Source organism: Anabrus simplex, chromosome 4 (assembly GCF_040414725.1).
Source record: "Anabrus simplex isolate iqAnaSimp1 chromosome 4, ASM4041472v1, whole genome shotgun sequence".
NCBI lineage: Eukaryota > Metazoa > Arthropoda > Insecta > Orthoptera > Tettigoniidae > Anabrus > Anabrus simplex.
In genome coordinates, this window is record NC_090268.1 from 402,312,334 (window position 1) to 402,336,710 (window position 24,377).

Below are 24,377 nucleotides of genomic sequence, written 5' to 3' on the forward strand. Positions count from 1 at the left end.
AAGATAAACTATTTACTTTTGATACATACATGACAACACCAGGAATGTCAGAGAGGCCAAGTTGTGACCTCCACCATTTCCTTGAAACTGTAATTCCAATTTCATTGTGAGCAAAATACTCATACAGCGACCAATGACAGGTTAATAGCAAGAATATGTTCTGCAGAATGTTACTTCTTCTTCTTTTTTTTTAATCCCTTTTCCCAATTTATTGGGGTTGGCACTTGAAGTGGATATGGCCCAGTTTTACAACTGGATGCCCATCCAAACACCAACTCAAAGTGGAGGGATGCATTCACTATCGCATATTTCTGTGGTAGTTGGTATATGTAGATACACAAAAGTGTATTAAGACAATACCCACTCCCCGAGCCAGAGGAATTAACCATACACACTTAACATCCCTGCTATGAGAAAGAATTGAACCTGGGGCCATTCGAACAGGAGACCAGTACGCTCACTATTCAGTCATGGAGCCAGATTATGCAGAAGTTTATTATCGGGCTATTTTTTCCCCCTCTACCTTCTGATTGTCTAACAGTAGCATGAAGGCTGTTCTCTTCAATACTTTTATGTTGTTATCTCTTCTTAGTTTCAGCATGAGACTTATATGTTGTGTCTGTTCCAGTGTTCACAGTGGTACATGTCCAGCTGCCCTCAGTCCGTAGAAAGCGCTCTCTACAAGATGAAGAGCAACTGGTTGTGCTGGAGGCAGGAGCGTTAGCTCCTCGCATGGAGCTCAGACTTGAGCCCAGTAATTCTCTTCTCGATCCCCAGTTTGTCCTCCTGCACCGCTGGGGAAATGAGAGTGAATTGCTGTCACCAGAACTCGCTGAAGAGCGATGTTACTACCACACTCGCAGTCCGTCCGACCATTATCGTGCGGCTGTGGGACTTTGTGGAGGCATGGTCAGTGCTATTATTTGTTGATTTATTTAGATGAGACATTAGCACTAAGTATCAATTATTCCATAGAATAGAGTTTATTTCGTATGAATATGTGCAAATGTTATTCTGTTTTGTACAACGGCACATAGCCTACATTACTGAATTATAGATTTAAACATCTTATGTTAATTTTATATTAATATTGCTCCACAAAATGATTGAAAGACATTCTGGTTTGGACTTTGAAATCTGTAACAAGCAATCACTTCTAATGGGAGAGTCAATTCTAAGTCCTTAAGTCAAGCCTATTAGAATGAGTGTCATATCTACCCTCTCAGAGGATCCATTGAACCAAAGACCATGTATTTGCCACGTCTGAGGTTTTCTAAGATTTTTCAAACTTTTTTCTCTGCAACCATAATAGTGTTATTTTTGAGCTTGTTTTTGGATTAAATTATGTTGACTTTCTACATTAATTTAAATCAATTAAATTATATAAAACACAGCTTGCACAGTTTTATTTTGTTATTTCTAAACAGTGACCACATTTGAAATAAAAGAAAAGAGTCAACTGGTGGATGTTAAAAAATTTTGTTCCTTTTTCTTGGTACACCTTACAAGGCTCATATTTTCAATCTGTGTTCTGATTTCAGCGAGGTATCATTGCCACACCTGGGGATAAGTACTTCACAATTAATCCACTGCCAAGTCGCTTTATGCGACGCTCAGGAAGTGTCCCTCATGTAATGGTGCAAAGGAGAGTTCCTCAAGGAACAGGACTAGACCCTGCTCTTCTCACTCCTCTCAGGTTCAAGAGAAGAACAGACAGTGATGTGTCAGAAGACAAGTGTGTTTTTTGTTCCAAGACTGACATAAACTCATTAGTGTCAAAGAGTGGTGCACAGTTTGCACAAGAAGAAGGAGTAACCCAGGCCTGGCCTAGGAGAAAGAGGTCCTTACTCTCCCCTGGTGCTCCTATATATGTGGAGACAGCTGTATTTATAGACAGAGATCTGTTCCAGCACATGACCATCAACTTTCCCACAGACACTGAACGAGAACTGGTGAGAGTTGTCCTGGCCATGATAAATGCAGTAAGTATTTCACATTCTTACAAGGGGAAGTGAGGGTCAACTTCTCAATTTTCTCCTATTGGCCCTATGCAAGCAAAAGCATTTTGTCTATATGGCATATTAAAACTCATCCAGAATTATCGAACACCATCTATAAACGTGCATATATATGTAATATTAATGTCTTACCCTGAATATTGTATGTACTCCGTCACAGAAGTGCATAAGATTTTACTGATCTTTTTCATGGTAGCATGTTAGCGCACAAAAGGCATAAGAGTCATTCCACAAATGAGTTATTATGTAAAATCACAACCCTTAGCCTATATCAAATAGTGTTGGAGATGACCAATTTTTGAATCTAGGTTTTCTAGTTGGAGGTGTTGCCTGTTGTTTCCATTTGTTTCTCTGAATTACTGTTTCCTGTCAAAATTTTTATATTAAAAAATAGTAAAAAATACACTGTAGACTTAGTCACCATGTCAAAATATGAATGTAAAATTAGTTCTTGATTAATATTGTATATTGGAATAGTACTTGAAGATCCTGGGTCCAAGTTACTCATGTCAGTCCTTTCATCAGCTCTTTCAGTCTCCGGGCCACTTGAGTCATTCTTGGAATGAGAAGAATCACTACTTGAATTTCTGTCTTTGGACTCTTCAAATGAAAAATCACTTTCATCTGCATCCGTAGAGTCCAAAATTGAAGCAATCTTTTTCTCACTGACTCTTCTTACTAACCATGTAGCAAAATAGCTCTATAAATTGCATAAAGCTGGTCTCAAAACTCACGAAGCATGCTTGACTGAAAACAATAGCCTCTCACAGCTTCTAAAAATGTGGTGAGGTGGTAACACAACTCTATTTGACGATTCCCCTTTCAGCCAGACCTAAAAGTGTCGTTTACTGCCATCTGTTGAATTTTTCAATTACTATGTGCGCTGGTAATGCTGGATCTGTCTGTTAGGTCATCAGTCCAGAGGCTGGTTGGATCCTCAAATAGCACCATCAAAGGCTATGCAGTTACAGGAAAACCACAAAAACCAATGGCAGCACCAAAATGAGGCATACTATGCAAGATGAGCAGTGAGGTAGTTTGCTACTGCTTTCTTCACTGGACCATAAAATGCTATTGTAGCACAACTAACCCTATGAGCAACACCTTTCATGACTCGGCCCGAGAGATCGCGACACGATCTAGGGGGCCCGCCCCGCCTTCGGACGGGGAATGAAAACCTCTCAAGCAGCCTTTCATGACACCCAGACACACTGGTTGTGCTCTGAATGTCATTACTCAGCACCACCCATACCCCAGCAGCTTGCATATTGGATAAGACTGGGACTTCATTGGAAGCTACACTTTGCTCTGGCGTGTGACAAGAGATGGATGCAAAAGTACTGTATCCATCAAGAAATGACAGCAGGCATTCTGACCATTTAATATATTAAATTCCACTCACGGGCAACCTGTTACGTTATTCCCCCCTCTAAGAGTAAAATTGTACAGTAACTGGAAAAATTCACACAATACTATAAAATTGTTTATGGTGCACATTCCTCCATATTGTAACAGTTAGTGTTACTAGCTGCCATATTTGGAAGCCTGAGTTTGATTCTGAGTTCTGCCAGAAATTGAATATTGGCAGGAGAGCTGGTAAGTGATTAAAATGTACATGCAACTAACCTCCATTGAGGGTGTGACTAAAAAGGAAGTTGCCTCACCTCAGGATGGGGACACAAAGGAACATTTTTAATCAATCAGAAGAGAAAAAGGTCTGACCTTTCCAAAGGATGAAGGTATTGACAAAAGGGAAAAAGGGCATGAAGAAGAAAGATACTGTAAATCACAAGAAGCTAACATTTTGGTGTCAAGAGAAGAAGAGATTTTTAATCATATGGCTTTTAGTGACGGAAGTGTTCAAGGATATATTTGGCTCGCCTGGTGCAGGTCATTCTATTTGATGCCCATGGATGATCTGCTCGTCCGGATTTCGGATGATGATGATGATAATGAGGTAGGGAGAGGGTGAAACCCGGTCTTGGCACGCAGCCTATTCCTGTCGAATAACACCAAAGGGTCTGCTCAAAATTTTACGTCCCCATCTGACGGATGAATCACCATCAACAGCGCCATATGCCCTCACTCCACAAAAGAGGTTTTGCAATTTAATCCAGACTTTTGACATGCAATCTAGTGATTAGAAATTGTATACCACCACCTCTCCTACCCTGTCGGCCAACATTCTGATGGTGACATTTTTTCGGCCATCGGAACTTGAACCAGCTAACCACAGTGTCAGACCATATAGTCTTCAATGACTTAACGATCACGGCCACCAGGCGAGCTTGAACGAGAGTTGATCAAGGGGGACAGAATCATTCACTGATGATCTATATTTAGGGTTGTTGCCCAGGTGCTAGATCCCCTTTCAGTTGTTTACCTAACCTTTTCTCAAATGTTTTCAAAGAACTTGGAAATTTATTGAAAATTTCCCTTTATAAATTATTCCAATCCTTTATTCCCCATCCTGAAAATGAATATTTGTCCCAATTTGTCCCCTTGAATTCAACATTTATCTTTCCTACTTTCAAAAGCTCCACTCAAGCTTATTTGTCTACTAATATCATTCCACATCATTTCTTCATTGACAGCTTGAAATGCGCCGTTTAGTCAAGCAGCTCTTCTCCTTACTCCTAAGTCTTCCCAGCCCAAAGTTTGTAACATTTTCATAACACTACTCACCAAGAACAATTCATATCACTTTCCTATGGATCTTTTCCAGTTCTTGTATCAAATAATCTTGGTGTGGGTCCCATACACTGGAACCATTCTCTTACCAGAGACTTACACGCCCTCCACTCTACATAATTACAACCGCTAAATAGCTGCCTCTGTGGATGCGTGATAGAGTGTCGGCCTCCAGATCCCAAGATAGCGGGTTCAAACCCGGCAGAGGTAGTCGGATTTTTGAAGGGCGGAAAAAAGTCCACTTGACACTCCATGTCATACGATGTCGGCATGTAAAAGATCTCTGGTGATACATTTGGTATTTACCCAACAAAATTAATTAAATCTCAGCCATAGACGCCCAAGAGAGATCCGGTTTACCCAGTCTGCCATCTAGTGGGCCTAGAGTAAAACGGAATGTCAAAATTGACAAGCAGACAGCCAGATGGCATCAAATCAAAATGTCTGCACACGGTAGCTGAGGCCATACGATTATTATTATTATTATTATTATTATTATTATTATTATTATTATTATTATTATTATTATTATTACCGCTAAATACCCTCTTAACAATGTGTAGAGATCTGTAATGTTTCTTTACAGCCATGTTAATGGATACCCCAATGAAGATCATTCCTTATATTAACACCCAGGTACTTACAGTGATCCCCGTGAGGTACAATCGCTCCCCACCACCCCCCCACCCCCCCGGCTCCCCATCCCCACATCAACACAGTTATAAAAACTGACTGACTGAGTAGGCCATGCAGTTAGGGTCATGTAGCTGTGAGCTTGCATTTGGGAGATAGTGAATTCAAACCCCACTGTCAAGATGGTTTAGTAAGGCCACAGCTGCTTCCTTCCCACTCCTAGCCCTTTCGTATCCCATCATCACCATAAGACCTATCTGTGTTGGTGTGACATAAAACAACATGTAAAAGAAGAAAAATTTGGATATATTTGTTTCGTATGTGTACTTGTCCTTACATGCTAAGTCACTGCCCTCCTTCTGTTTCCTCTACATATTAACTTTAATCCTTTAATCAAGCAAGAACAGGTACTTACTACAACTAAATAATAATTTAGAGTATTAGCTCAACTGCTGGCTTCCCACCTGGACAGCTGAGGTTCAAATCCCGGTCAATCCTGAGTCGAGATTTGATCTCAAGAATCACGTGGCGTCAGGAAGGGCATCCAGTCTTAAACTCCTGGCCAAAACTAAAATGAGCTTGGGTGGCTCCAGCAACTCCAGGAATAACTGGGATAAGTTGAAGAACATTTTATCAAGTAGGCCTGGCCAACAGCTGAAAACTGCATACGATGAAGAAGAATGGGAAGAAGAAGAAGAAGAAGAAGATCTATAATGCTCAATAAAATATGCCTGTGTTTCATCAAAATTTAGCCTGCTATTTTCTGGATATTATGGCTGAACTCAGGTTCACACATTTATACACAAAATAAAATTCAATTAGTCACACTTCGTGCCCACAAGGACAGTCATGGTACTCCAACACTGGCACACATACTCCCATTCTGATGTCATTTATACACAGCGATGGAAAAACTACAAAATGAAAGTAATTGGGTTGAATTACAGTTATTTCAGAAATATTTTACTCAATTACAAATTACTTTAAAAAAAAGAAATCAATACATTTACAATTACGTCATAGAATTATAAGCATTAAATGAATGTCCACCTATTCAATACAAATTAATATTTGATGTAAGTTATATTTACATCACATACATTGTGGGACCAGTTTCAACCCTTTCTAAGAGTCATTCAGCCATTATAACAAAAATTGACTATAAATTCTAGTAGTTAAGACTCAGTAAACCACAGTTTTATTCTGTAAAATTATAATATAGTCCATCGTTATTAAAGTGTTCATTTTAAACATACAGGTTATATTCCTACTTATCATATAAATTGCCAATTGTGAATACTGTATTTGTTAATACGGATATTAATGAAATTCATACCTTATGATACTTCATAGAATGCAAGTCTTCAGGAAATTACTGATATTTTCTTTCACATGGGGCTGGAATGTTACTAAAGTTTGCCAGGTAAAAGACATTACTTCATTCTGTATTATTAGAATATAGATAATTAACACCAGAACGGCCAAACTTTACTCATACCTATAAAGACCGCAGGCAGTCATTTTGACTGTTGCCGCTTACTGACATATATCTAGCATCCAGGATCTGGGAAACATGCGAATGTTCAATAATTAACTTTAAAACAACATGGTTAACCATTGGGAGGTATTGCATATGATCAATCCATTGTTATATATTAATAATTGTTCATATTCTCTCACTTCTAATAGGTAACAATTAAATAAATTTGGCGGACTTGCTATTGAATGCCTTTGTGAAAACTTAAGATAAAAATAACCGTCTCTATTTGTTTACACACCTATTTTGGCACTTGACAAGCAATTGATGCAAGTTTTTACCTTACACAAATATTTTCCACAGACTACTTTGTTGTACGAAGAACATGTGTCAGAGGTTTTGTTCGGTTTACAATTGGAGTTCACTTGACATTGTCGTCGCTTATGACTGGCACATTGGACCTGAGTCTGAAGCTCAGGCTGAAGTGTAGGGAGTTCAATCAACTGGGATCTTGTCTTCACAAAATCAGATCTTAGTTCTTGTATTACTTCAAGAATATGATTTTTTAATATAATCTTGTCGAGAGATTCTCTGTCCCGTAACTTCCTTGTAAACTATCCATGAATTTATTGCTGCTAGATCAAGTATGTTGTAAAAGACATGTACTGTACAGGCCACCTTTGGCATCCAGCCCTAGTGGTGTATTTACATGCCATTTGATGAGCTACACCCACACCATACTTAGTTCCATTATAAAATTCAGTAGTACTAGGGAGCTTCTTGTTATCTTCACTGACTTGAACGCTCGGGTGTAGAGTGCTGAGCAGAAGCACATTCTTTTTCACTTTTCCTTGATATACTGTGAGAGTAGTGTGATCTTCCTTCTGAAGTATGACAGTCTCATACAGATTCATACATAGTGCTTTGATTAATTCCGGGATTTCCTTCTTCACTCAATTGATTGTTCCAACAATACTAGTTTTCTTCTCTTTCAGTCCCTCAGCCACCGATGTAAAGAAGTTATCAGTGGTCACGTTACATCCTTTCATGAGGTATGGGTCCATAAGTTTCATGACAACATTTTCAGGCAGTGACTCATTGGCAAGTCGCACTTCGTCTTTCCTTAGATAAGCAAACCAATTGCACACATACTTAGAATCAACATCTACCAGTAGCCAGAATTTTATGCCAAATTTATCTGGCTTGTACTGCGTGAACCTGCACCGAACTTTGCTGGGGAAGAGTTGTTCATCAGCTGTGAATAAATCTATTCCAAATTGCAGATGCCAAAGCAAATTTATCTGTCTGTAAACTAATGGATCTATAGTAGTTTTATGGAGATCAAAGCACAAATACCTTAGAATTTATGTGAACCTGTTCCTTGCCATAGTGTTACTGAAAACATGGGGACCCCAAAAAGAAGACCACATATAATTTATGGCTAGACTAGTAAATTTGTAAGCTCCACGGGCATATAACAAAGCAATAAAAACTTATAATTCGTCCTAAGAAATAGACCAATATTATTATCTATTATCTGTCTACGAGCTTCGGTCTCTGTACACATCTTTACATGCTTCAACATGGATGTGTCATTGAATAAATGCCAGGCACTAACCTTGCTGTTAGTCTCCATGTTACACTTAGCATGAGAAGTCTGCCCTGCTGCCTCTTTCAGTACATTCTGAGCAGCCATCCTTCCAGTGCGGTTCCCACTACTGTCGATAACAGTCCAAATAGTTGCTCCATCTTTACCACATAACTGATCCCCTGGTGCAAATGAAGAAGACTTTACCAGTTCACGACCTCTCTTCCCTCATCCCCTTCCTTTTCGAACAGGTGGCTCGCTGCTAAGAGACCGTCCTCTGCTGCAAGACTGATCACGGCTCGTTAAAGGAGTAACTGCGTCTATTGTATGTACGAATACCATGGTTTGCATATTTTCATTAGCCAAATCATTATCACTATCCGACATATTAACACACTGTTGAGGTATAAAATCCTCATCGTCACTCATTACGTCTGTATCTGATAATGTAACTTCATCACCCAATTCGTCTTCTCCTAGCATTTCAAGTTCTGGTAATAACTGAACAGGAGTAAGTTTCTGGCGCCGGCCCATTATTACGCACTATACTACACAAGGGACAAGGACAGGCACTAACTCGTCCACTCACTACCACTGCTAGAGGCATAGTATTTAGTTACATCATACGCCCCAATAGCACCACTTGTAAATATATCACAGGAAGCAAGCAGTGAGGAGAATAGAGCCCTCGGTATACCTTCCTAGGTATAACGGACAATATTTGTGTTCCCTTATCATCTACGGATGTAATTTTTGGTGTGAATGTACATAACCCTAAAGGATTAAAAGTCACAAAAGCACAACCTTGTGTGTAGAAAAGTATGAGCATGGAAAAACCTTGAAATTCGCCAACAGTCAAAATGACCGCTCTGGCCGTTCTAGTGTTAAGTGGCTATCGCCACTACAAGAGACCGAGCAAACTTTCAAAATGACCACCCCCAAGCAAAGTTTGCATGTCACATTCATGTTTTCATTTTTTTTTTATGGCCAACAAATACAAAATCATCATCATCATCATCATCATTCTCTTTTCCCCTTATCCATCTCCTGCCGGGTCAGGGTATTTATGGGTCTTCTCCACCTTCCTCTCTCCCTCCACCATTCCTCTTCCATTATTTTGTCCCAGTCTGGGTTTTATCTTCCTCCACTCCTCTTTATTGCATCAATCTCCCTCTCACTCTCTTTCCCTCGAACTTGATCTCCATCATCTGTTTTGATATTCTTTCTTCCTCCATCCTCTTTACATGTCCAAACTATCTTAGTTTATTCTTATCAATTCTCTCATTTAAGCTTTCCATTCCAAACTCATTTCTCACGTCTTCATTTCTCAATCTGTCTTTCGTCAGGATCATCCTGATATTGTATGTGACAGTATGTGACCTGCAAACGTCTGGCCAAGGATCAAGTGGCCATTACTAAATTTGACACCCAAAGAGAGGACCAACAACTTCGGACGGAGGAGCCCTCCCTTTGGAGGCCAGGTGAAGCCTTTGTATAGGAAATGACTCATAAACTTGCCAGAAAAGAGAACATGGTCAATAGTTAAGATGGTAGAAGATGACCCTCCACCCTCTTCCAGTCCCAACAGCAGATAAAATGGAAGAACTTTCTCCTGTCAACAACATCTGTTTTTCAGAGAAGCGGTTGCAAAAGATGTCTGTACTTCTGAGGAGCAGCCTAAAGTTACACCTACCGAGCTCGATAGCTGCAGTCGCTTAATTGCGGCCAGTATCCAGTAATTGGGAGATAGTGGGTTCGAGCCCCAATGTCGGCAGCCCTGAAGATGGTTTTCTGTGGTTTCCCATTTTCACACCACGCAAATACTGGGGCTGTACCTTAATTAAGGCCACAGCCACTTCCTTCCAATTCCTAGGCCTTTCCTGTCCCATCGTTGCCGTAAGACATATCTGTGTCGGTGCGACGTAAAGCAAAAAAAAAAGTTACACCTAGCAGTAGGTATAAAATTCCTCTGGGAGTGGCAGCCTGACCATAATAATAGCTACATATGATACGGCACTTTGGAACTTGCCAAGTACTGTAATACAAAATATTTATTCAAATAAGAGAACAGACATGCCTTAACCCCTTTGCCATCACATACTTATTCCCATTCCATTCTTGAAAACATATGAAAAGCTATAACCTGTTATCCAGTCAGTGACCAGGTCAGAGATGGAATGAATGGAAGCCATCAGGAAGTGTAATATGTAGTGGCTAGCAAGACAATACTAGTCCCTTCACCAGGTGTTGAGGAGTAAAATGTATTAGCTGAAATAGCATGGAGTCATCATCATCAATGTCCCATTCCAGTCACCTTGATTTGGTTAACAAGCCTCCTCCACTTCTTTCTGTCCTTCCACTTTTCCTACTCCATTATTTCTGCCACATCCAATCCAGATTCTCTAATGTCCTTCCAAATCTGATCCATCCACTTTCTTCTCGGTCTTCCAACTGGTCTCTTTCCCTTAACTTTCCTTTCCAATTCCCTTCTTGCTATCCGTTCCTTTCCCATTCTTCTTAGATGTCCGGATCATCTCAGTCTTGCTTTCTGTATCTTCTGTACTAATGGTTCTATATTTAGCTCTTCTCTGATTTTAATATTATGAATTCTATCTCTTCTTGTCTTTTTAACTGATGTTCTTAAAAATTTCATTTCTACTGCTTGGATCCGTATATTACAATTGGTATGAAATACTGTTTATATAATGTTAATTTTGTTCTTTTGGGTACTTTGTCATCCCATACAAGCTCTCTGATTTTATGATAAAGTTTTGTACCTTTACTTCATCTTTTATTAATTTCAGGGTTGATTTCATTTCTTCCATTAATAATGCTACCCAGATATGTAAACTGTTCTACATTCTCTAACCGTTCTCCATCTATGATCACTTATCTTCTCTTTTTCTCTTTTCCACAATGCATGACTACAGTCTTCTTTTTACTAATTACCATTTCAAACTCCTTCAGATTTTCATTCCAAACATTCAGTCTCCTTTGTAATGCCTTTTCCCCAATCACCACATCATCTGCAATTTCCAAAGCATTCACTTCATCACTACTGATACTCTGTTTTACAGTTTTATGATTTCATCCATCAATATAATAAACAATAATGGTGACGGTGCACTTCCTTGCTTGAGACTTTTTTTGTATAAAATATTTCAGAGTCACCACTCCCCACTTATACACTGCTTTTACTCTCATGACACAACATTTTTATCTTGTTAATTAATGATTTCGGTACATTTCTTTTCAGTGGGCATTCCCATACATGTTTTCTGTTAAATGTATCATAAGCTTTTTCCAAATCCAAAAATACAAAGATGATTTCCTTGTTCCTTTCCAGATGTTTTTCCATTATCGTTCGCACTGTAAATATCAAGTCTATTGTTGATCTATTCGGTCTAAAGCCATGTTGTTCTTCCTGTAACTATGTTTCTATTATATCCCTTAGTCCTTTGTCTATGACTTTCTCCATTATTTATAGCCCATGTGGTAATAGGAATACCTCTATAATTTTCAAATTTCTTCCCATTTCCTATTTTGAACAATGGTACAATGCTTCCTTGTTGCCAATATTCAGGTATCCTTTCATCCTTCCATATGGCAATGAGGGCTCGGTATAGCCACTGTAGTCCAATGCTTCCTGCTGCCTTAATCATATCAGCATTAATTTCAACATTTTCTTTTAAACATAAATTAGATTTTCATTTGTAAACTAGTGGACCTGCACTGCTCCGCAGCATTCGTTATAATAGGTCAGATAACTCTTCTCGATACGCCTGTCATAGTCACATTGTTTTGCCTGCCCTTTCCAATAGTTTTATGAACATTAAAACCAAACCAAACCCCATGGCACTACAGCCCTTGAAGGGCCTTGGCCTACCAAGCGACTGCTGCTCAGCCCAAAGGCCTGCAGATTACGAGGTGTCGTGTAGTTAGCACGACGAATCCTCTTGGCTGTTATTCTTGGCTTTCTAGACCGGGGCTGCTATCTCACCGTCAGATAGCTCCTCTATTCTAATCACGTAGGCTGAGTGGACCTCGAACCAGCCCTCAGGTCCAGGTAAAAATCCCTGACCTGGCCGGGAATCAAACCCGGGGCCTCCGGGTAAGAGGCAGGCACGCTACACCTACACCACGGGGCCAGCACTATGAACATTAAAACCGGTACATAATTACTGATTCATTCGCAATTTAGTTTGTTACACTTCTTTCCATACAGTATTCACTGTAGGTCGACCATTCGGGCGTATTTGCATCTTAAAATTTTCAAACGATCTAGCCCAAGATAATGCAACATTAATATAATATATAAATATATAAATTAAATGCACGAACAAAACCTACGCCCTAGTTAACGCAAATGCTCCTACAAACGATAAGAACAAGTCTGATCCAGACGAAGTTGATAATTTCTGGGACCTACTGGATGAAAAATTAAACAAAATTTCCAAACACCATGTCAAGCTTCTTTTGGGTGACTTCAATGCCCAACTAGGTCGTGAACAGAAGTACAAGAAAGTTACCGTATAGGAAATTCCTCAATTTTTAAGTGCGCATTCTAATTAGACAGTACGAGAGCATAGAATTACAGACATTAAGGAATGTGAAGACAACTCATCAACCAGATGAGAAAAATTTTATATTCATGACTTACAAGAATTCTCTTGTTACATATTAGGGATATTTAATATAGCATAATAGATGTTTAGGATTTAACCAATAAATATTCTGTTTTATGTAAATATGTATATGTATGAGTTAAGTATGACAATATTTTGTTTAATATTTAGATCGCCAAGTTTTTTTCATATTTTCTAAATCAGCTGATGATGGTGACATAATAGAGCACCGAAACATGTACTGTAATAAATAATGTTGTAAATATCATCCAACAACATTGTATTAGTATTGAAAAGGTGGAACCTGATAGACTTTAATTAACTGCAGGCCATGTCGACCCACTTTCGCCATCTACCCAGAAAGCAAATGACTTGGCATTCTCCCGTCCAAGCTCTCGGAGAGTTCCATATTGGTCATGCTGCAATCTCCAGGAGAAACAGCCCTGAGATTATGAATGTCAAGGTAAAGAAAGGCATCAATGTGGCCTCAGATCATTATATGTCTCTTATCAAATTCAAACCAATTCCCGCAAACACAAGGAAGACAACCAAACAGATCACACGCTTCGACAATGATAAACTTCGGCAAAGGGTCGAGGAGTTCCAGGAGAAGGCTAGACCATATGACTGTGACTTTAACAACGCCAAAAGTCTCCTTGTTGAGGCCGCCAAAGACGTTGCAGAAATCAAGAGAAGCAAAAAGCATGCCTGGTGTAATGGTACCTGCGAATCAGTCCTCCAAGAAAAACTCAATGCGTGGAAACAGTACTACTCTACGAAGTCAGAAAATGATTGGGAAACCTACAAAACCCAACGTGCCCAAACAGCTAGGGTGTTCAGAACTGAGAAACGTAAATACGAAAAATCTCTCATTGAAAAGATAGAACAAAACTTTAGGAAGAATGAAAGCAGAGAGTACTACAGAGCCTTCAAATGCAAACTCACTGGCTATAAACCACCATCTCTATGCTTTGAGCGAAAGGATGGCACACTGGCGACGTCAAATGAAGAAAATTGCAGCATTCTGGCAGATTACTTCAAGAATTTACTTAATTGGTCTAAACCACAAAGCACCATTGAGACCAAGGAACCCTTACTCAGGTACCCAGATTCCAGACCACCCGACAGAGATGAAATCAAGCGCCACATTGCCCGTCTCAAAAATAACAAAGCGCCGGGGGAAGACTCAGTAGTAGCAGAACTATGGAAATATGCCCCAGAGGAATCACTTGATATCTTGCAAAAGCAAATAGAAGAAATTTGGAACAAGGAGACCCTACCCGAAGATTGGAAAATAGCTTTGATCCATCCATTACACTAAAAAGGCAGCATGAAGAACATCAACAACTACAGAGGAATATCTTTGCTACCCGTGACTTACAAAATTCCATCACTTGCCATCCTGGAGCGTTTGGAAGCACAAGTCGAACATCAAATAGGTGAATACCAAGGAGGGTTCAGAAAAGGTCGCTCAACAGCTGAACAGATCCAAAATCTCAAAACAAACATCAGATATTGTACACTAAGGTCCAAGCAGTATGTGTCTGTCTTTGTGGACTTTAAGAAAGCGTACGACTCCATTGACCGGGAAGTCCTGCTAAACATCTTAAATGAATTTGGAGTTGATTTGAAACTGCTGGCATTAATTAGAGCCACCTTGACCAATACAAAATCTAAGGTGAAGTTCCACGGATGTCTCTCGCATTCCTTTGACATTAAAACAGCAGTCCAACAAGGTGATGGGCTATCCCCGATACTCTTCAACTGTGTTCTTGAAAAGATCATCAGAACCTGGCGGGTGAGATTACAGGAAACCAACTACAGTCCATTGAGAATAGGAACCAAATCCGAGGGGATCGCAACAGACTGCTTAGCATTTGCCGATGATATTGCTGTTCTCTCAAACGACATAGAAACCGCTAGAGCTCAAGTTGAAATTTTAAAGGAAATTGCTGAACAAACTGGTTTGCAGATATCGTTTGAGAAAACAGAAGTAATGACTAACATCAAAGAGACTCCACCAAAACTCCATACAAAATACGGGGACATCACCTGAGTAGACAAATTCAAATACCTGGGTGAGATCATCATGAAAAATGGACTGGACAAAGAAGCACTTCAGGAGCGAGTACGCAAAACTGGAAATAGCCTACCAAACATCCCGCACAATCTACAACAAAAAATGCCTTTCCCAAAACACCAAGATACGTCACTATGAAACCGTTCTGAAGCCAGTAGTTCTATATGCAGCTGAAACCCTGTCTCTAAATACCAACAAAGGACTCCTTGAAGAACTGGAGAAAAGAGAACGCAAAATTGTGAGAGGAATCTTGGGATCAAAGTACAGAAATGGAATCCATCAAAAGATCCAACAAGGAAGTCTACAGCAAAATAGAGAAAATTACCGACACAATCAGAAAAAGACGGGCACGATTTTATGGTCATCTGAAAAGAATGGACGGAAGAAATTTAACTAAAAATATCTTTCACTTTTTTTATTCAAACCCCAAAACCACAATTCCCTGGTTTAGAAATACCAAAGAAGACCTGCAAATGCTACATATCTCAGCTGAAGACGCCCTTAACAGAGATCTCTTCCGCAAGAAAATATTGACGAACGGGCTAAACCGAGACGAGCAACCAAAGAGAAGACACGGTGCCCCTTGGACAGAGCAGCATAAGCAGGCCCACCCACAAAGAATGAGGGAAATTTGGGCTCTAAAGAAGGCCAAGTTCAGTGTCAAATGCAACAAGACTTAACGTGGTCCTTGATGGCCCCAGCGAATTATATATATATAAATATAATGACTGAATACTGGTTCAGGTAAGTAGACACCCAATTTTCAAGAGCATGTCCTTGGACTTTATTAATGGCCATATAGAAGGCTAGTCGACTTGATACCTTCCTGTCTGTGCGTATGTCGATGTGTTCTATTAGCAGCATGTAAGTTATTAGGAAAGTTCTGCCATCTATTGAGTATATGTAGAAGCTGGGGAAGGTGAGAGAACCAAAGATTATATATCACAAAATAATATTCTTCCATGATCATAGGAAGTGTACACTCCCTGGCTTGACAGGTAGTAATCAAACATGGCTGCATGCAATGACATGGCTAAGTATGAAAATCACATACATCAGAATATTGATGCAAGTGTTATTGCCTAGCAACCCCCTAAGTACAGAATGTATTGCAGGTTAGGGTAAGCCATCACCTGCAATTATTGGAGCGAATATTTGATTATTTGATTTTATGATTACTTGAAGTTGGCTGGACTTAAGAGACCTAGCAATGTCTCCAGATGATTCCAGAGAGAATAAAACAAAAATGAAGCAAATTGGTCCAGTAGAACAGACGGATGGATTAGCCAAAGCTGTTTAGGAAACTCTTTTAATATATAGAGTAGTTTGGGACCATTTTATTTCATTTCTTTTAAAAATTAAATTTATGTGCAATAAACCTAAAATTTAAAAAATCATTTGCCTGGAATGATTATATTAATTCTGTCGATATCTACATATGGGTCCCTTAAGGTTGTTTTAAGAGGAATTACAACTGAAAAATTATCCTCTATTAACGCTAATCAGAAGGAATATGGAAAAGAAAGTGGAATGAATGAAGGTATCAGCAAAAGAAAGGGAAGGGCCTAAAGGAGCACAAAAATTTGAGAATCCCTAGGCCTCACAAATCTAATACTGTCGGTGTTAGAAAAGAACAAGAGTTGAACAAGGCAAGATGAAGATGAGGAGCCTGACATATAACCCCTTAACTCTCCCATCCTCGTTCTTTGGAAATGTAAAGTGAAATACTGTAATTAATTTGTGACATTACCTCTTCTGTTTTTTTTTTTTTTTTTTTTTTAAGTCTGTTACTAATTTGAGAGATGTAGTGCACCTCTGTAAAACATATTTTAGTTTCTGAAAACTTTAACAGTTAATATTTGTATTTCATAATTGCAGAGGTTTTCAACATCATCGTCGTCATCATTGAAACCTTCCAGCATGCTGGGTACGATCTGATCTGCATTTAGGGCAGTTGCTCAGGTGGCAGATTCCCCTATCTGTTCCTTTCCTAGCCTTTTCTTAAATGATTTCAAAGAAATTAGAAATTGATTGAACATCTCCCTTGGTAAGTTATTCTAATCCCTAACTCCCCTTCCTATAAACAATATATTTGCCCCAATTTGTCCTCTTGAATTCCAACTTCATCTTCATATTGTGATCTTTCCAAATTTTAAAGACACCCCTCAAACTTATTCATCTACTAATGTCATTCCACGCCATCTCTTCACTGACAGCTCGGAACCACTTAGTCGAGCAGCTCGTATCCTTTCCCCCAAGTCTTCCCAGCCACAATATAAAATTTTTGTAACTCTTTTGTCGGAAATCACCCAGAACAAATTGAGGTGCTTTTCATTGGATTTTTTCCAGTTCTTGAATCAAGTAATCTTGGTGAGGGACCGATACACCGAAAACATACTCTAGTTGGGGTCTTACCAGAGACTTATATGCCCTCTCCTTTACATCCTTACTACAATCCCTAAATACCCACATAACTAGGGCCCGGATGTTTATGCAGTAATAGGTTAGAATGCAAACTTACTGAAGCGAGTAATGAGGAGAGTCCACCCGCACGACGGTTATGCTGTGAGGTTTGCATAAACATTAGGGGTTCGGCCCATTAGAACCCCTAGAATTTATGTAACACCCACAACATTATGTTAGAGCGGGCTAGTCGACATTTCGTACTAACAAAGTTATTTAGTAACAAAATTATGTAGTAGGAAATGTCGACTAGCCTGCTCTAACGTAATGTAGTGGGAGTACATAAATTCTAGGGGTTCTAATGGGCCGAACCCCTAATCTTTTTGTAAACCTCATAGCATTACCGTCGTGCGGGTAGACTCTCCTTATTACTCGCTTCAGTAAGTTTGCATTCTAACCTATTACTGCATAAACATCCGGGCCCTACTCATAACCATGTGTAGAAGTCTATACCCTTTATTTACAATCCCATTTATGCGATTACCCCAATGAAGATCATTCCTTATATTAACACCTAGTTACTTACAATGATCCCCATAAGGAAATTTCACCCCCATCAATGCGGTAATTAAAACTGACCACTCTCCACTGTTGTCTGTCCAAAAACATTTTGTTGTTTGTGAAAAATTCCCAACTCCGTCCTCTGCTCACCACGTCTTCCCTCAGTTCATCTATTCATCTTTTTCTAGGTCTTCCAAGTGGTCTTCTGCATGTTACTCTTGTTTCTATATAAGCACATGGTATTCTTGTGCTATTCATACAATCTTTGAACATGCCCATACAGTTTAATTGGAATAAATTATCAAGAGAAATGTTCTATAAATTTCCAAGTTCTCTGAAAACATTTCAGAAAGAGCTAGGTAAATAACTGATAGGGTATCTGCCATACAGCTCTAAATGCAGATCATTAATTGATTGATTGATATGACCTTAGTCTTTGCTTCATAGAATCAATTAATCCTAGGTTTGTTTTGATCTCTTTGTTCTTTATATGATGAAGTCATGTCTTTTGGAGTGCATTTCTAAGAAACTTCATCTCACAAACTTGAAGCTTGCTTATGTTCTTTAATATTAACATGCATGTTTCCACAGAATATGTAAGAATGAGAATGAGATATATATTTTTGTTCTTTGAGGAACCTTCCTGTCCCATAGTAAGTAAGTTATGTACAAGACTGGAGAAATTGAACCCTTTGGTTACTCTGTCCAGTACAGTACGCAAAACTTTAAGTGATACTTCGGCTCCCTAGTGCTGAATCGGTAGACCTTGGTTATCTTTGAGATTTGTATTGGCAACCTTTGACACACAAACTATGAAACCATTATGCATCGCCGTGAGACATCTGGTGGTATAATTGCAACACTTTAAATACTGTTGTTATTTACACAGCAAAGTCAAAATATAGGTTAAACTTGAACATGAGTGAGGAAAATTAAGGTACAATACAGGAACAACCAGGAACTCCTTCACGGAAACGGCAGTTTAGAAAATTCATATCGATCGATCATACTATGGATACAATTCAGATTTATTTCCATTCAGTTGGCAGTATTAGCAGAACTGGGGTAGCTCCCTCCTTACCCCTCACCTCTGTAAAACCAAGTATCACTAAAAGTTCCACGGATTATACTTCTACTTCCACCCTGGCATTAGTGGCCATCATGCTACCTAGATATCTGAACTGGTTCTCCATTTCCTACTCCCTTTAAGTCATTCAGAATGGTTTCCATAAGTGCTATGAATAGAAGAGGTGAGAGGGCACTACCTTGTTGTACTCCCTTTGTTCTGTCAAACCATTCAGAGTATCCATCTCCAATATGGACACAACTTCTGCAATTGGTATACAACATCTGAAGTTTTCTGATGAGGTATTCAGGTATTGCAAGTTTTCTGTCTCTTCCAGATGACTGATCAAGGGACATTATTGAATGCCATAAATACAATAAAGAGGTCTTTTTCTCTTTCCCAATATTTTTCTACCAGCATCCTCAAGGCAAATATCAAATCTGTTGTGTTCCTGCCAGCCCTAAACCCATGTTGTTGTTCTTCCAAGATGGTCTCTAGAACTGATCATACTCTGGCTTCAATTACACTGACTGACAGAGCAAATGCAACACCAAGAAGGAGTGGTCAGAACTTTATGCCAATTGCAGGGTAGACTGACGTCACTGAGGTATGCTCATGATGTGAAATGCGCCGCTGTGCTGCGCACGTAGCGAACGATAAATGGGACACGGCGTTGGCGAATGGTCCACTTCGTACCGTGATTTCTCAGCCGACAGTCATTGTAGAACGTGTTGTCGTGTGCCACAGGACACGTGTATAGCTAAGAATGCCAGGCCGCAGGCGCAGCCCGAGTGACGTCAGCACGCGAGGATCGGCGCATCCGCCGCCAAGCGGTGGCAGCCCCCCACGCCACGTCAACCGCCATTCTTCAGCATGTGCAAGACACCCTGGCTGTTCCAATATCGACCAGAACAATTTCCCGTCGATTGGTTGAAGGAGGCCTGCACTCCCGGCGACCGCTCAGAAGACTACCATTGACTCCACAGCATAGACGTGCACGCCTGGCATGGTGCCGGGCTAGAGCGACTTGGATGAGGGAATGGCGGAACGTCGTGTTCTCCGATGAGTCACGCTTCTGTTCTGTCAGTGATAGTCACCGCAGACGAGTGTGGCGTCGGCGTGGAGAAAGGTCAAATCCGGCAGTAAATGTGGAGCGCCCTACCGCTAAACAACGCGGCATCATGGTTTGGGGCGCTATTGCGTATGATTCCACGTCACCTCTAGTGCGTATTCAAGGCACGTTAAATGCCCACCGCTACGTGCAGCATGTGCTGTGGCCGGTGGCACTCCCGTACCTTCAGGGGCTGCCCAATGCTCTGTTTCAGCAGGATAATGCCCGCCCACACACTGCTCGCATCTCCCAACAGGCTCTACGAGGGGTACAGATGTTTCCGTGGCCAGCGTACTCTCCGGATCTCTCACCAATCGAACACGTGTGGGATCTCATTGGACGCCGTTTGCAAACTCTGCCCCAGCCTCGTACGGACGACCAACTGTGGCAAATGGTTGACAGAGAATGGAGAACCATCCCTCAGGACACCATCCGCACTCTTATTGACTCTGTACCTCGACATGTTTCTGCGTGCATCGCCGCTCGCGGTGGTCCTACATCCTACTGAGTTGATGCCGTGCGCATTGTGTAACCTGCATATCGGTTTGAAATAAACATCAATTATTCGTCCGTGCCGTCTCTGTTTTTTCCCCAACTTTCATCCCTTTCGAACCACTCCTTCTTGGTGTTGCATTTGCTCTGTCAGTCAGTGTATCTTCTCCATAATTTCAAGGCCTTGGGAGAGCAGATTTATACCTCTGTAATTTTGACTTTTCCTCCCCTTCTTGAAGACAGGAACTATCACCCATTTTGTCCAATCTTCTGACACTTGGTTATCATTCCATATAGCTCTCAGGACTCTGTACAACGACTGTAACCCAGGTAAACCAGCAGCTTTAATCATATCAGCAGTAATTTCATCCACTCTGGCTCCACAGCTCATGTGTTAACATGGAACATATCTTTGGAGAAACTCTTTGCAATGTACTTCTGATTTCAGTCACTAATCTTTGCTTGCTAGAACAATCATTGTTTGATGATTTTGTGGATGTATGTTCCAAGAGTGTGCATGCACTGCCATGTTGATACCCTAGATAGAAGCTTTACGTTGTTTTTATGTATTAAATTATGCTACGTTCGGATCATTCAGTTACATTCCTCTATTTGTTAATGTGTCCTGTTATTTCTAGGTACAGTTACTCTATCAAGATCCGTCGTTGGGTCGTAAAGTGAACTTTGTTCTGAAGAGATTAGAAATTCTACATTCTGACCCCAGCACTCTCCAGCGCCATCACAATATTGACAGTTATCTGAGCAGCTTCTGCAACTGGCAGCGAGGAGAGAATCCCGGCTCAGATTCAGATCCTCTGCATTGGGATCATGCTCTCATATTAACAGGACTTGACCTCTATGTAGTCAGCAAGAATGGCAAAGTTAGCAACCAAGTGGTGGGTAAGTTTGTGGCAATATTCATATCAGGGTTCATACTGTAATAGGTAACTGAGGATTATTATACCCTTTTAAAATTCGACATGTACCTACCTATATGAATATGTTGTACATCCTTGGGTCTGCTTTCACTAGTTTCTAGGTGTGTAACAGGAAGGAAGAAACAAGTCATAAGTCAAGTTGAGTATTGGAAGATGGTGACATCTCATTGTGTTTATCTGATTATTTGAATTTTTCATGTTCCTAACTTATTTATAACCGGGCGAGTTGGCCGTGCGCGTAGAGGCACGCGGCTGTGAGCTTGCATCCGGGAGATAGTAGGTTCGAATCCCACTATCGGCAGTCCTGAAAATGGTTTTCCGTGGTTTCCCATTTTCACACCAGGCAAATGCTGGGGCTGTACCTTAATTAAGGCCACGGCCGCTTCCTTCCAACTCCTAAGCCTTTCCTATCCCATCGTCGCCATAAGACCTATCTGTGTCGGTGCGACGTAAAGCCCCTAGCAAAAAAAAAAAAAAAAAAAACTTATTTATATGAGTTAGAAAACAAAAATTCCTCTAAATATGTATAGTAATTTTACTGAAATATAATTGTAAATTAGGGTTACCAGTAAGGATCAGGTCATGTCGACACAACATAAAAACATTTGCTTAACAAAACACTGAAATACCCTTTACTGTACCGTTACTAGGTATAATTTGCAGCCATAAACTTTATTGCAGTATTTTGCTGTTACATTTTCTATATAAAAAGTTTAAATCCCATATTTTTCTTCACGTTTAGCCTTTTTCAGTAATGCTGAATCTCCCTTAATCGCACGTTATAATAACATTAGTATGAAATCACCCCACTATAGCACAACATAAACAGCCAGCTAACAATTCCTGATACAAGAATTTGAAAATGAAGGAAAGCAGAGTTTCATTAATTGTTGCGTTGACATAAACCAGATGCCTCTGCATCGTTCTCACGAGTCCTGCATGTTGGCTCGGCAGCAGAAGTTCGCTCTTCTCCTACACATTTTGATAATAGTGCAGAACTGCTAAATAAAGAATAATGAACTGAAATACAAGATTGGTAAATGCTGCTGTAAATAAATAATTTTTACCATGGCAGAAGTGAGTTGTTTAAATATGGGAAAAAAGGACATTCCCTATGCTGTTAAAATGGGACAGCATTTTTAACCATCAAATAAGGGAAATCCTGTATAATATAGGACACCTGGAAATCCTAACAGGAATATTATACAACCCCATCATGAGCTCCTGTGAAAAGGATGTTCCTGAAAAAAGGAGTATCAGGAGAGTAATGCAAATTGTTCCCACTTCTTTGCAAACTCCTGAGGGTTGAACAAGATATTGAAATGGGTATAAAATCAAAATATTTTATCCTGTTTAATATACCATCCTGTTGAAAACTTATTAAAAATATTAAATGAGAAAATATACAAGAATTAAACATTTTTCTATTTCAGTTTTGTTTTAAGGAGGAAAACAAAATCGTAATACACAATCATTTTCCCATTTCTGCTAAATTCCAAAGTGTTTGTGTTTAAAATGATTTAATTAGCTGTTTACCAATTCATAAAGAAATATTTCAGACTTTATAGAGATGATGTTTGTGTTTCAGGGCTGGCACCTGTCGCTGGTATGTGTACAGCCACCAGCAGTTGTACAGTCAATGAAGGTCGTCACTTTGAGAGTGTCTACGTGGTAGCACATGAGATAGGCCACAAGTAAGACATGTAAATATTATGAATAATTCATAAGTGTACCAAGTAAATTGTATACCATTGTCCCAATAAATCATCATTGTCTTTATTTCTTCTAATACAATTTTATTATCACTGAATATTAAGTACTCTTCAGTTATCTCATTGGATCACTTTCAACTGACTCTTGGAGATATCGTCATGAGAGGAATTCACTCACTAGCGTGTATAGAGATGTCTTTCAAAAGCATCGAGGTCACCAATTATGGATTCGTAGAAGACTGAAGATAGTAATTCTAGCACCACATGCATTGCTGCAATTCTATCTCCGTACAGGCCATGAAGGCCTTTGGAGAAGTGGAAAGTAAAGGCTTCCACTTTCCATAACCTCGACACTAAGTGGAATGCAGTGGATAGCTCTATACCTCACCATCTTTGCCCCCCGCAATTAACCTGGTACTTGCTTTTGGTGGAGGCTGAGTGAACCTCAGGGCCATGTGCCACTCCAGAATGGAAATCTCATTTCTTACAGTTTTCTCCTTCCTGATGGGTAATCGAATTCATGTCCTACCAGCTGAACTGAGCACACATTTACTGCATCGGCTAGGTAATCTCTCTTTGCCACAGAGCTTGCACATAAAAAATGCCAAAGATCCTTGTTACTATAGAACCTGGTCGTTATTTCTTCTCTGATTTTATAATTTTTCTCCCTGCGACTTCTTTTATCGCATTAGTGCCTTCATCACAATTGTTTAAAATGCCATGGGCCCTCGTGGACAACATGTCACCACATCAGCCAATCAGATGCTACCTTCTCCCATTTGCTAGTGTAAATGTGGCTCTTCTTCATGTTAGACTTTAGAACATCCTTGTGCTGTTCTGTTATCCTCCCTCTCGGGAATATAATTGGTTGAACGTGGTCCAATGAAGTAACTTGATTACCATAAAAGCTGCTTGTCTGGCCAGATAACCCTGCTATGCTAATGGAGTAGACCTTACAGCAAGTGTCTCAATGCCCAAGTGT

General features: G+C 39.9%; 1 protein-coding gene across 1 annotated transcript in view; it reads left to right on the forward strand.

The window, feature by feature from the left end:
* Positions 1–24,377, forward strand: part of LOC136872297 (A disintegrin and metalloproteinase with thrombospondin motifs adt-1) — a 142,720-nt gene that overhangs the window by 32,794 nt on the left and 85,549 nt on the right. Inside the window, exons 2-6 of the mRNA XM_068227419.1 lie at positions 629–909; positions 1,542–1,639; positions 1,706–1,982; positions 21,384–21,645; positions 23,272–23,377. Coding sequence (XP_068083520.1) covers positions 629–909; positions 1,542–1,639; positions 1,706–1,982; positions 21,384–21,645; positions 23,272–23,377 — 1,024 coding nt within the window. The remainder of the gene's footprint in view (positions 1–628; positions 910–1,541; positions 1,640–1,705; positions 1,983–21,383; positions 21,646–23,271; positions 23,378–24,377) is intronic.